The 14,030-nt window shown below is 44.3% G+C and overlaps 1 protein-coding gene across 3 annotated transcripts in view; it reads right to left on the minus strand.

Moving 5' to 3' along the window:
• CFAP54 (cilia and flagella associated protein 54) overlaps positions 1-14,030 on the minus strand; it is a 736,502-nt gene that overhangs the window by 603,782 nt on the left and 118,690 nt on the right. For 2 of the 3 annotated variants that reach the window (XM_063927746.1, XM_063927748.1), the window contains exons 9-13: positions 10,855-11,053; positions 9,062-9,160; positions 5,799-5,911; positions 4,565-4,730; positions 2,722-2,804 (exon numbers count right to left, since the gene is read on the minus strand). In XM_063927746.1, the coding sequence (XP_063783816.1) occupies positions 2,722-2,804; positions 4,565-4,730; positions 5,799-5,911; positions 9,062-9,160; positions 10,855-11,053 (660 nt within the window). The remainder of the gene's footprint in view (positions 1-2,721; positions 2,805-4,564; positions 4,731-5,798; positions 5,912-9,061; positions 9,161-10,854; positions 11,054-14,030) is intronic. The other variant, XM_063927747.1, reaches the window with a different exon arrangement.

A 14,030-nucleotide genomic window follows, 5' to 3' on the forward strand; every position in this document is an offset into this window, starting at 1 on the left:
CCCACAGTGCCTGATACACATTATATGCTCCCACAGTGCCAGATACACATTATATGCCCCCACAGTGCCAGATACACATTATATACCTCCACAGTGCCAGATACACATTATATGCCCCCACAGTGCCAGATACACATTATATACCTCCACAGTGCCAGATACACATAATACGCCCCCACAGTGCCAGATACACATTATATGTCCCCACAGTGCCAGATACACATAATATGCCCCCAGCAGTGCCAGATACACATAATATGCCCCCAGCAGTGCCAGATACACATACTGTAATATGCCCCCACACTGTCAGATACACATGTACCCCCACAGTGCCAGATATACATAATATGCCCCCACATTGTCAGATACACGTGTCCCCACAGTGCCAGATACACATAATATGCCCCCACAGTGTCAGATACACGTGTCCCCACAGTGCCAGATACACATAATATGCACCCACAGTGTCAGATACACGTGTCCCCACAGTGCCAGATACACATAATATGCCCCAAAGTGTCAGATACACGTGTCCCCACAGTACCAGATACATGTGCCCCCAGAGTGCCAGATACACGTGCCCCCCCACAGTGCCAGATACAGATGCTCCCAGAGTGCCAGATACATGTGCCCTCAGAGTGCCAGATACACGTGCCCCCCACAGTGCCAGATTCGTGTGCCCCCAGAGTGCCAGATTCGCGTGCCCCCAGAGTGCCAGATACGCGTGCCCCCAGAGTGCCAGATACGCGTGCCCCTTCTAGCACTGCTCACCGCCGCGGGCCTCTCCTGCTGCTCCGCTGCTGCCGCGCCACTGCTTCTGTGTGAGGGGAGGAGAGCACAGTGTGCGCCTCTGCTGCCCCTCAGTCCCGTCTCCAGCAGCTCCCTGGCTGATATCAGCCGCCAGTCAAAAGCTTGCATTCCGGCAGCAGTTGCCGCTGCCGGTCCGCGAGCTCTGATTGGGTGATGGACTGGCGGCTGATATAAAATTGTGGCCGGCAAGCGGCCGCCCTTAGGACTCGGTGCCCTGCGCGGACGCTCTTTAGGAAAGTGCCTGGAGCCGGCCCTGACCGGAGGCTGCCATTGGGCCTAATTCATGTTTGTACGCAACTGCCTTTGCAATTGCAATTTTTTTTTAGGCTTCGGAACGTCTCACCTTAACAAGTGAAGCTGCCTCCAAGAAAAGATAGTAGACGGCCACGAAGGCATCACAAACTCATTTGCAGCTGCGTACAGTGGTGCTGAGAGGGGGTAAAGCAGGTACTATTTACCTGGGCCTAGGCCTGATAGAGAGGCCCAGAGGGGGCCTAAGTTCACCTACCCTAACCTGGCAGCAGCACTTGCAGCTCTTCTCCTCAGTACAGCACATGCTGCTGTGTGCTGGGCTGCAGTGTGGCCAGGGAGGCACTTAAAGTACTATTTTTTCTGTATTTTTTTTCTAAGTCTGCAGAGCCACGCCTTCCATGAACAGGCCACTCCCCCTAAAAAGTACCAGGGCCCGGCCAGGCTCTCTTCTGCCCTGGCTACGTACACACATGCAGACTATACACAAGAATGAGGAACATCGACTGGTAGGGTTGTCCTATGGCTACGCAGACTGGCTGCGGCGGTAGCGATGCTGGGCCATGTTTCTCTACATGCATGATTGCAGCTGATATACGCACCAAAAACAGCATAACACGCCTACCATTCCCCATTACCACACCTAAACCGTCCCTACCTGTAATCACTCTACAATAAAAATATCACTGCAAGCGCAAAAGCACCTTGACACATGCACAGTACAATCGCCGCGCAGATAATCGCTCACTGGCATTAACATTGGCTATTGCATACAAACATGAATTAGGCCCAATGTCTGGAAGAGATGACACATAATGGGGGAGATAAACATACTAGGCAAGATAAATGATCTTTGCAAAATTAACAGAACCTTCATCCTACACAAGAGAGTACCAGACGAGGCACTACATAGGTTACACTGTGCAGGATAAATACTACATGGAAATAAGACATACAAGGGTAAAATGAAAAATATCTAATAGGATATTCTGCACAAATAGTCACACAGACACTTAGGATGCAATATGCAGATTACAGTGGGCAGCATGAGTAACCCATAAAAGTGTACATTTTATGTAAAAAGTAAAGAAAATATGGCACAATGGAACGAATTCTACTGAATGTGACATACATTTGTGCATGCCAGTTACTTAATATAAAAAGTTCTTTCATTTTTTATGTTTTTAATAAACCATGAATACCGACCCACAAAGCCTCGTGTCCCCTCACAACAGCAGAGGAATGGGCATCCTCGGTTACAGTACGTGGAGCAGTCCCTGTGATTGATTCATATGCAGACCTAGACAAAGCTTATCAGGATTCACTGAATTCTTGTCAGTGTTATTGGCTGGTTGTAGTGACGCATAGTTTAATGGATTATCTATCACTCACAGCTATCAGTCATTTCTCATTTACATTCCAGATTCTTTTTGTGAAAAACAAAATGAGTGTCTATTATTATTTTGTGAACGTCCTCATGCACATATCTGTGTCACTGACGAGAGCCATATGGATATGTACAAGTAAAAAAGTACATTGGATGTAGTGCTTGGTTGGTTACTTTCTTTAAAAAAAAATATATATAACAGATGCCTTAATTAGTATGTGCATTACTTCCCTGCCTAATGTTAAAATATAGTAAGACTGTAGTAATAATAATACCTGTAACGAGTTATACACGCAGGAAAACAGCATCTCTGCCAATGCTCTGCTATCATCTGGAGACTTGCTATCTACAGAGTCACCTGACACCAAAAATGAAAAGACAACATATCAAACAAATATGAATTGTTGGAATAATGGAACAGCTGAGTTACAGTATGTATACATTAACGTCAATATATTAACATTTCATTCTATTGTACTATGTGATTCACATACTATCAATATGTTTTTACTGCTCAATATATACACATATATACAGGGCTATTAAAATTAAGGTACCCCTACGAGTACTAACTGGTGAGATGTAAGGCTTGTACTTAAGAGAAATATGGACAACAGGTACTTTAGGGGATGTGCTAGCCATTTATTGCAAAAAAATGACTTGTTAAAAAAAACTTTGCAGATACAAATCACTTAAAACAGTACTACAATTGTTTAATGTGTCCTCAAAGAATAGCATATAGCAGAATGTACCATGACAAATGGAATAGGCAGCCCATGACATCTAATGCGGTCTTCAGATCTGGCACGGTAGGAAAGGTTTCCCAATACTCTTATTTTATTTTATTTTTTATCAAAACACAACCAATCGTCACATGGATGAGGTCAGGTGATCAGTGTGACCAAGATGTCTGAAGCGGCAGATGACCTGTGCTTCGGTAACAACTGCAGCACTATTGAAATGTTTTGTATTGCAACAGTCACTTGGTGAGAAAATGTGCTATTAATATTTTTTTCTGAATAAAATGGATATTTACTCTTCATAGCGAACCTAGGAACTTGCTCCAACGTGCTTCACAGAGTCATAATGAGGGCTTTCGGCACCCAGTGCTTGTTTAAAAAACGGCGCCCACTCACATTAAAAAAGGTGTTACCATAAAGGGGGCATGGCTGACTGGGGAGGGGGTGTGGTTTCGACACACGCCCCCCTCCCTGCACACACAGGTGCGGAGTTCAGCAGGCCCAGCTTCTTTTCCCCGGTTTGCCTGTTGTACGGGTTCATGAGACGGCTCCCACCTCCGGCCCTCCGCTTTTCATGACCGGCGCTCTGGCAAGCACCCCCGCTGCCCTGAAGCTGTCCTGGTGCCGAGGGCACGTGTCCTTCTTACCCCACCCTTGTTACCAAACTTGTGCTTAATATATGCCAATGTCATTAATATATTGTAAATGAATATACTCATAATGTACCAAATAAACCTTTCATTTGTAAATACATTTGTTAATTACAATTTTGTGATAGATGGATATATATGGAGAGACGTATAATAAATTGCTTGTTTGGATTAGTACTTTAAACGCATACATCTTCTTCAATAAATAAGCACTAAACGCTACCATGTCAGTAATATACACATTAGATAGTGTATGATTATGGATAGTGTTTAATGTGGTAAAATGCATAATCAGACGGAATTCTGTGCATATTTTAGAATGTAGGGTTATCCCCTCAGCAGAGAAAGCCTTAATCAGTTTGACTAGACGCTTATACCATGCTTTAATGAGGCATCTTCAGCTTACTACTCTTGACTTTTTACCTTAAAATAATTGTTTAATTTGTATGGTAAAATAGAATTTTAGAAAGGGCTAAAATATCACGCTAAATATTCAAAAGGGAATACATTAGGTAAGTTGAAAGTCTGACTGAACTTTATTTTGTTTTGTTTCCTTTATAAGGGTGACATCTGGTGGGAAAGAATGCTACTGCAGCAAAGTGCTTCCCTAAGCAGAGCAAATAACACATAGAGCAAACATTCTATACAAGTAATTGTGCTTATCAGAGCTGTAGAATTTGGCACTTGAACAAAAGTACAGCCCAGTAAAGGCTCACAGCATCACCCACCTTGAAGCCCAACGATTCCCAGAAAATCAGGAATCTGTGCTATGTTGTTACAGTCTTGCCAAGCTTCAATACCATGATTATGCTTTTTCCCTGACAATAAAGGTTCAGCAGCAAGTAGTATCCTAAGATCCATTTCTTCTTTCTTCCATTTTGTGCTTTCCTGAGCCTGAGATAATCAACATGGTTACCGCATATATCCAAATATAATATCACATTTGCTTTTTAGTGTGTGCAGTATGAAGGATGAGTTGACAGGCTTACTATATGGAAAATAAATAAGAGAATACAGTATAAGGCTCCAAGGATATGTACCTAAATGCTAAAAGATACAGTATCCAAGGAATCCAAGGATATGTACTTAAAGAGAGGCACTCGATATCCCAGCTGAAATTCCGACCGCCGGGATACCAACAACTATTCTCCCTCCTGGGGTGTCCACAATACCCCAGGAGAGAAAATATATAGCCGCCGTGCCAGCAGCGTGGCAAGCGCAGCGAGCCCGCAAGGGGCTCTTTTGCGCTCGCCCCGCTGCCGGCATTCCGGCGGTCGGGCTCTGGCACCGGTATGCTGGGCGCCGGGACCCTGAGCGCCGGTATATCGTAGTACACCCGTACTTAAATGCTAAAGGATATTGAGCCAAAGATATGCACTTAAATGATAAAGTAAACTGACCAATACGCTATATATTTTTTACAATAGTGTGCAGCAGAGTTTGCAATGTATTTTTTAACAATATGGTACAGCACATTTGCCCAAACTCCGCCATTACAGTCCAGATTTTAAGGATATCCATGCTTTAATCCAGATGGTTACATAAGATTGGCTCAGTTACTAATAAAGTCACCTGTGCTCAAGCAAGGCTATCCTTAAAACCTGGACTGCAAAGGTAAAACTTGGTTAACTGGTCTATAGAGTTTACAACATTGTAATGTAACTACATTATTACTTTATAAATACAGTATAACTAATAAAATGTAAAAACAATAAAAGAAACATGGTAACTAGGGACCACTCTGATTGGCCTATTTGCCCCTGTGTGAGGTCTGTTCCACTGATGCTTTCCACAAGGGCTAAATTACAGAAATAAGTATTTGGATCTATTTCAGTCTGAAGTCAGTTTGTAAATTGCTTGGGCTAGTTACAGTACAGTCAGTATGTCACATTTGTGTTGATACAAATGTCTGATATGCCCCTTATAATGAAAAAAATTGTATGCGATATTTGACGTTTTTACCTTTAGAAAGGTATATAATGGAGCTATAAGAGCATCAAACACATCCCAATTCTCATAGCTAAACGCCAACTTAGAAAACTTCACAGCAGCTTCTGCAGATACGGCATTGTTTTCTAAAACAGAAAAATATTAAAAAGAAAGAATGGAAAAAACTATGTACAAAATACACAGACAGCACAATTGCATTTCAAGACTTTGTTATTAATATATCATCAGTCACAGTATGAATTGTATGTGGCAGTGGGAACATTTAAACTAGTTTTAAACAATGTAATGCCGCCTTTGGCTGTGTCTGGCATCTTGTGAATCTCCTAGGATGCTTGGCGAACATTTGTTTTTGAATGATTTATTTCTTGCCTATTGCAGTATATTTATCTTACTACACACAATGAAGCCATCAGTTATGTTACATGCACTCTCGCTTTTCTTGTCTGCTTCTTGGGCTTGAGACTGAGATAATATATGTATAACATTCAGATGCAGCATTCTACAAACCAAGTTCAGACTCGGATTTGGATTTATGATTATTCGAGGCTGTAGTACAACATTCCTGAATGACAGAGCAGACTTTCTCTATGCAAACATACTACTTTTAGATGCAGTTACACATGTATCAAAGCAGACAGAGCTGGTTCCATAAATACCAGTGTATACAAAGTCATAAAAATTGTTCGGACAGCAGGAAGAAAGAACATTTAAAGATAGCAGACCAAATAGTTAAGGACAAACGTTATTAGCAAATGTAATTGAAAGAATAGAAGAAAGGATAAAACATGTACAATTTCACCTAAATTTGCCAAATACTGCTAAAACAAAACAATGGGATACATGTGTGCAATGTATGCATGTATATAGGGGGCAACTTCAGAGAGGAGGAGGCCTGTGTGCAGTCGCCTTCTTGGCCCCCACCTCTATAGCTAGCAGCACTCTTGACTCTGGGCACTAGGGTCACTAGGGGACCATAGCGCTGTCCCAGAGTCTAGTGTGCATGCACAGGTCCCTTGGAAAATGGTGCAGTGACTATTTTCTCAGTGATTTTCCTACTGCCCATGTGCAAAACAGCGGGATAATGCCTGCTGCTCACTTTCCCAGTTAGTTCTGCAGTGATGCTGCTGCGACGCAGGACTCCTGAGGGTAAGTATTGAAAAAAATGTGTGCAGGGTATGTGGTGTGGGCCCCCTAGGATCCCGGAGGCCTGTGTGCAACGCACACACTGCACCCATTATAAATCCACTAGTGCTCCAAGCTGTACTATCTATACTTTATACACCGGCAATGTACAGTATGTTTCAATTGTTGCAACATTTGTTAAGTGAACCAAAGTCTTCCCCATCTGGTCAGTCCTACTCTATCACTAAGAATTATAAACACTGAAATTGCTATCACAACAATGTTGAACAGAAGACATGCTTCCTGGTTTAAGGCTCACCTGACAGAGTGTTAGGACGATACTTGCCTACATTGAATTTCTCCTCTCCGGGAGAAGCCCGGAGAGTAGACGCTGCAGGAGACTTCAGGGGGCGGAGCTGGGATATGACATCAGCAAGCCACAACCTCGCATCAAGAAAACACAGCAATTTGCAGGTCCACGGGAAGGGGGTGGGGCTAAAATGACGCTATTCGTTTCATTTTAACCCCTTCCCCACTTCACGGACCTGCGAACATGGGAGAGTATCTCTCCATCCTGCCAGCATCACTAGGATGCGGTAGACCTGCCTACTCTTCCGGGGGTGCGGGGGGCTACCCCAAAAAACGGGAGCCTCCCGCAGCTTCTGGGAGAGTAGGCAAGTATGGTTAGGACATTACAGGAAAATAAAAATCAACACCATTCACTGTTAGTTATACTGGCTAGCCTATGCAGGGTCAATGTATATCCTGATCGTCCAGAATAGTAATTAGTGTATAACATTAGGAATATGAGTCTACTGTATACCTGTGGTTCAAACGTTCTTGAATCACAGCGCCCTAGAGTATCAGCATTGTTAGGCCAAAAGTTCTTATTGATAAATTAAAAAAATATATTACATTAAGTATATTGGCCCTCATTCCGAGTTGATTGAACGTAGCAACTTTTTGCTGCTCATGCGATCAACTTGACGCCTCCTATGGGGGTGTGTATTGTAGCATAGCAAGGCTGTGATCGCTTTGCAGCCCTGCTACGCTAAAAAAGTTTCCTGCAAGGTCCCGGGATTGACGTCAGACATCTGCCCTCCAAACGCCTGGATCCGCCTGCGTTTGCCTCACCTCGCCTTGAAAACGGTCAGTTGACGCCCCGGATTGCCTCCCGCCTGTCAGTCTTCATGCGATCGCCGCTGCGATCACTTTCTGTGCTGGCGGAGTTGCTGCCCGGCAATGGCAATGATGCGCGAGCGCATTGCGGGCGCCGCGCAGCCGCAGTCCAGTCCCATTTGCACTGCAGCGAAGAACCGCTGCGTGCGAATGGGTCGGAATGACCCCCATTGTGTCTACCTGTTACCCTAAGGTTCAGTTATATTGTGGTGGATATAGCTGTGGTCCTAAGTGTCCACGTGTTTTATGATTGGCAGCCACTAGCACCAACCCGAGGCACCCCTGCGAGAGCCTTGCGTCACCCCAGGGTGCCCAGACACACAGTTTGTGAAACACTGGTCTATACTTAAAAATAAAAAATGTACTTTGCTACAAAATATGAACACCTCTTGAGTGGTTTTTCTATGCAAGGACCATTGGTGTCTAGAACTGCAGGTAAATATACGGGTGTGGTTCATCAAATCGACAGTGTCTAGGTCGACAATGTTTAGGTCGACCACTATAGGTCGACAGTCACCAGGTCGACATGGATGGAAGGTCGACAGGGTTTCTAGGTCGACATGTGCTAGGTCGACAGGTCTAAAGGTCGACATGAGGATTTTTTTTTTTGTGTGTCGTTTTCTTCGTAGAGTGACCGGGATCCCAAATTAGTGCACCGCGTCCCCTCGCATGGTGCCTTCGCTCCGCTACCGCTTCGCTCGGCACACTTTACCGTTCCAATCGTAGTCCACATGGATCGTTAAGTATGAAAAAATAAAAAAAATAAAAAATATTTTTGAAAAACTCATGTCGACCTTTAGACCTGTCGACCTAGCCCATGTCGACCTAGAAACCCTGTCGACCTTCCATCCATGTCGACCTAGTGACTGTCGACCTATAGTGGTCGACCTAAACATTGTCGACCTAGACACTGTCGATCTTCAGACCGGATCCCAAATATACCACATTACAGAGTCTGAACATTAAATCCTCACCCTCCACTGCTAGCTCCAGAAGAGAGGACATTTTCAACAATTTATCCAGCTCACCCTGGGGGTTACCCACAGTACCACGCTCAGCTTTATGTCCTCCACCTGGTACAAAATGCAGGAAATAAAGAAGAAAAATATATTTTCATTTTTAGGTTTATAGCATTGTAGCTTACATTCTCTGCAATAGGTGTCGCGGCCTATTTAGGGAACAGTCAGTACAGTATGCAGATTGTCAACATTGAATGCTAAATGTGATGTTGGCATGATTAAAATGTGAAAATCAACCCTGTTGACATTTGCAAAATGTCGACATTAGAATTAGGGTTAGCATTAGGGTAAGCGGAGGGCCATAACTTGGGATATGTGAACAGTGCTGTTGCCAAGGAGCAAGGCCCTGAGGGTGGCACCACTGTTAACCCATGGCAGTAATGGCACCCTGCAGCCTGTAGCATTGTTGCAGAGCTGCTTGGAACGGCATACCCACTGTAGTCTGTACACCTTGCTAAGAGACAAGGGAGATGCAGCTGAAAGACAAGGTGGAGGTGGAGGCTGAGAGGCACAGGGTGAAGGGGTGAGGCTGAGAGGCAGAGTGATGGGGGGGCAGGCTGAGAGGCATAGAGTGAGGGGTGCAGGCTGAGAGACACAGAGTAAAGGGTGGTAGGTTGAGAGACACAGAGTGACGGGTAGTAGGCTGAGAGGCATAGGGTGAAGGGGGCAGGCTGAGAGACACAGTGAAGGCTGAAAGGCACAAAGTGAAGGGGTAAGGTTGAAAGGCAGAGTGATGGGGGGCAGGCTGAGAGACACAGAGTGAAGGGTGGTAGGTTGAGAGACAGAGTGAAAGGTGGTAGGCTGACAGGCACAGGGTGAAGGGGGCAGGCTGAGAGACACAGTGAAGGCTGAGTGGCACAGACTGAAGGGGTAAGGATGAAAGGCAGAGTGATGGGGGGCAGGCTGAGAGACACAGAGTAAAGGGTGGTAGGTTGAGAGACAGAGTGAAAGGTGGTAGGCTGACAGGCACAGGGTGAAGGGGGCAGGCTGAGAGACACAGTGAAGGCTGAGTGGCACAGACTGAAGGGGTAAGGATGAAAGGCAGAGTGATGGGGGGCAGGCTGAGAGACACAGAGTGAAGGGTGGGAGACTGAGAGGGACAGAGTGAAGGGGGGGGGGATGGTGAGAGATGCAGACAAGAGGTGATTGCGTGGCAGAAAGATGACTCAGGGAGGGGATGATGGTGTGGATGAGAAACAACGTAGGTGGGAGGTGATGGTATGGCGGAGAGACGTGGGTCTGACCTCCGGGATCCTGGCCACGATCTCCCAATACCAATCCCAATAAACAGCTCAGTAAGCACAAGATTAGATTATAACTGTTTTCTGTATTCTATTTACTATGCATCTTTACATAAAACCTTACAGTATCATGGTGTATTCTTGCAAGACTTCTATTGATGCAATGTATTTGTACTTCAGTATAAAATGCAAATTACAGTAATATAGGTAAATACAATTCATATAAACCGTAATGGATGTAGGAACACCTATTTGTTACACGGAATTACACATTTCTTACTTTACATTCTGCAGAATAAGTTGAATATTTATTCATAGTTGCATGCCTACAGCCTTGTGCCTTCTATGGTTCTTAATGACTTCTAATATCCATATATACCATTTTCATGGTTATCTGGCTTTGCGTGATACTGTATTATATTGCCTACACTGTATATTTTGTTTTCTTTTCCTTTTTTTTTTAAACATAAAAAATGGCTTACTTATTTTATTAATGACAAAAATTACCTGAAAGAATGTCAATTCCTGCAAAAAAAAGCTCTGCAATCACATCATGTATTTCGGGTTCATCAGGTAGCGGAGGTCCAGCCTGAAACAGTCGTCTATTACTGTCTGCCAGAGCTTCTAGAATAGCAAGGAACTGGGAGGCATTGTTTCCAAACATCTCTATCAGAAGCCGTTCAGTGTTTGTACGAGGCCATGGTAACTGGGGTTAAAATATGTAAACCATAAGAATTGCCTTCTGGAAATAATTCTGCCAAACATGATAAAATCTGATCATAGTTATATTGTGATATAACCAGCACCAAGGAGACGGTGCACTATTAGACATGACACGCAAGGAGGTGGTAACTTATTCGTATTCACATCTTGTTTGAAATATTAAGTTGGACACAAACCAAAAATGGTTTAGATGCCATTAATAAGTATAGTACATCAAGAAAAGTATTCACAACGCTTCACTTGTTTCACATTTTGATATGTTACAGCCTTATTCCGAAATGGAATAAATTAATATTTTCCCTCAAAATTCTACACACAATACCCCCAATACCCCAACGTGACATTGTGGGAAAAAGTGTTTTTGAGATTTTTGCTAATTTATTAAAAATAAAAAAACTAAGAAATAACATGTACATAAGTATTCACAGCCTTTCCTCAATACTTTGTTGATGAACCTTTGGCAGCAATTACAGACTTAGGTCTTTTTGAATATGATGCCACAAGCTTGGCACACCTATCTTTGGCCAGTTTCGCCCATTCCTCTTTGCAGCACCTCACAAGTTCCATCAGGTTGGATGGGAAGCATCAGTGCACAGCCATTTTCAGATCTCTCCAGAGATGTTCTATCAGATTCAAGTCTGGGCTCTGGCTGGGCCACTCAAGGACATTCACAGAGTTGTTCTGATGCCACTCCTTAAATATCTTAGTTGTGTGCTTAGGGTCGTAGTCCTGCTGAAAGATGAACCGTCGCCCCAATCTGAGGTCAAGAGTGCTCTGGAGCAGGTTTTCATCCAGGATGTATCTGTACATTGCTGCATTCATCTTTCCCTCTATACTGACTAGTCTCCCAGTTGCTGCCGCTGAAAAACATCCCCACAGCATGATGCTGCCCCACAATGCTTCACTGTAGGACTGGTGATGAGCCGTGCTTGGTTTCCTCGAAACATGATGCCTGGCATTCACGCCAAAGAGTTCAATCTTTGTCTCATCAGACGAGAGAATTTTGTTTCTCATGGTCTGAGAGTCCTTCAGGTGACTTTTGGCAAACTCCAGGTGGGCTGCCATGTGCTTTTTTACTAAGGAGTGGCTTCCATCTGGCCACCACTCTACCATACAGGCCTGATCGGTGGATTGCTGCAGAGATGGTTGTCCTTCTGGAAGGTTCTCTTCTTTCCACAGATGAATGCTGTATCTCTGAAAGAGTGACCATCGGATTCTTGGTCACCTCCCTGACTAGGGCCCTTCTCCCCCGAACTCTCAGTTTAGACGACCGGCCAGCTCTAGGAAGAGTCCTGGGGGTTTCCGAAACTTCTTCCATTTACGGATGATGGAGGCCACTGTGCTCATTGGGACCTTCAAAGCAGCAGATATTTTTCTGTACCCTTCCACAGATTTGTGCCTCGAGACAATCCTATCTCGGAGGTCTACAGACAATTCCTTTGACTTCATGCTTGGTTTGTGCTCAGACATGCACTGTCAAGTGTGGGACCTTATGTAGACAGGTGTGTGCCTTTCCAAATCAAGTCCAATCATCTGAATTTACCACAGGTGGACTCCAATTAAGCTGAGGGGACATCTCAAGGAGGATCAGTGGAAACAGGATGCACCTGAGCTCAATTTTGAGCGTAATGGCAAAGGCTGTGAATACTTATGTACATGCGATTTCTTAGTTTTTTATTTTTAATACATTTGCAAAAATCACAAAAAAAAAACACGTTTTTTTACGTTGTCATTATGGGGTATTGTGTGTAGAATTTTGAGGGAAAAATGAATTTATTCTATTTTTGAATAAGGCTGTAACATAACAAAATGTGGAAAAAGTGAAGTGCTGTGAATACTTTCCGGATGCACGGTAAGGATTTTTAGGTTCTAATCTATTCTACTCCTTTCCCAGTACACTCAGAATTTCAGTTTCCTTTTATGTTTTATGTATCAGGGAATAACATACTTAATTTCTACAGGACCTAAAATAACCTAATCTGGGTGTGCGCGCGCCTGAAAAGAAGGCGTGACAAATGTAAAGTGTGGCTTCACAGGAATTCCGCTGTTGCGAGTCACACCTCCCGTTTTGTCATTGTGGGGGCAAATTCAGCACTCTGTGAGCTGCTGGTTATGCCCCTAGCCCATAGGCATTTCTATAATGGGTTCATGGTGTGCACTGCGTGCACACATGCTTCTGGGTCCAAGGGAGCCCACAAAGCACACCCTGCACCCACATATTATACTTACCCCTCTGATGTCCCGCGGTGGTGGCCCTGCATTGCAGACATAAATCACTTGTAATATGGCCACTGCAGCCATTTCCGAGTGATTTATGAATGCACACTGGAGATGTCCCCGGCAACAAGGTGCATAATGCCAGAATCTACTTGCTGCCGGAGGGGAGGAGGCCAGCGTTGGAGGCTGCACGTGGATCCTCTCTTAAAACTAGACTGCTCAGTCCCTCTGTCTCACATGAATAGACGCTGTGTGCATGCGCACATCAGCTATTCTCCCACCAAAAAAGGGATTGTCCCGCGAAAATCGGGACAGTTGGTAGGTATGGCAGCAGGACCAGAGGCGTAACTAGGGTTTTTGGAGCCCAGGACAAGATGAAGAGTGCCCCCCCCAAAAAAAAAAAAAAAAAAAAAATTAATAGTAATAAAAAAAATGTACAGCAAAAAAGTATATGTGCGTGCCTTGGAAAAAAAGGGACGTGGCCATGCAGCAAAAAGGGCGTGGTCACATACCATAAGGGGTGTGGCCAGTGAAAATGAGGCGTGCCAACACGACTTATACCTACCCCCTGCGTCGTCTCTCAGCACACTATCACCTCCCCCTTGTGTTGTCTCTCAGCACACTATCATTCAGTTTTTGCACATTACGTCCGTAGAGTCCCCTTTTTACACAGTACACACAGTGCCAGATACACATTGCCCCACAGTGCCAGATACACATTGCCCCACAGTGCCGGATGCACT

The sequence above is a fragment of the Pseudophryne corroboree genome, chromosome 6 (assembly GCF_028390025.1).
Source record: "Pseudophryne corroboree isolate aPseCor3 chromosome 6, aPseCor3.hap2, whole genome shotgun sequence".
In the NCBI taxonomy this organism is placed as follows: Eukaryota; Metazoa; Chordata; class Amphibia; order Anura; family Myobatrachidae; genus Pseudophryne; species Pseudophryne corroboree.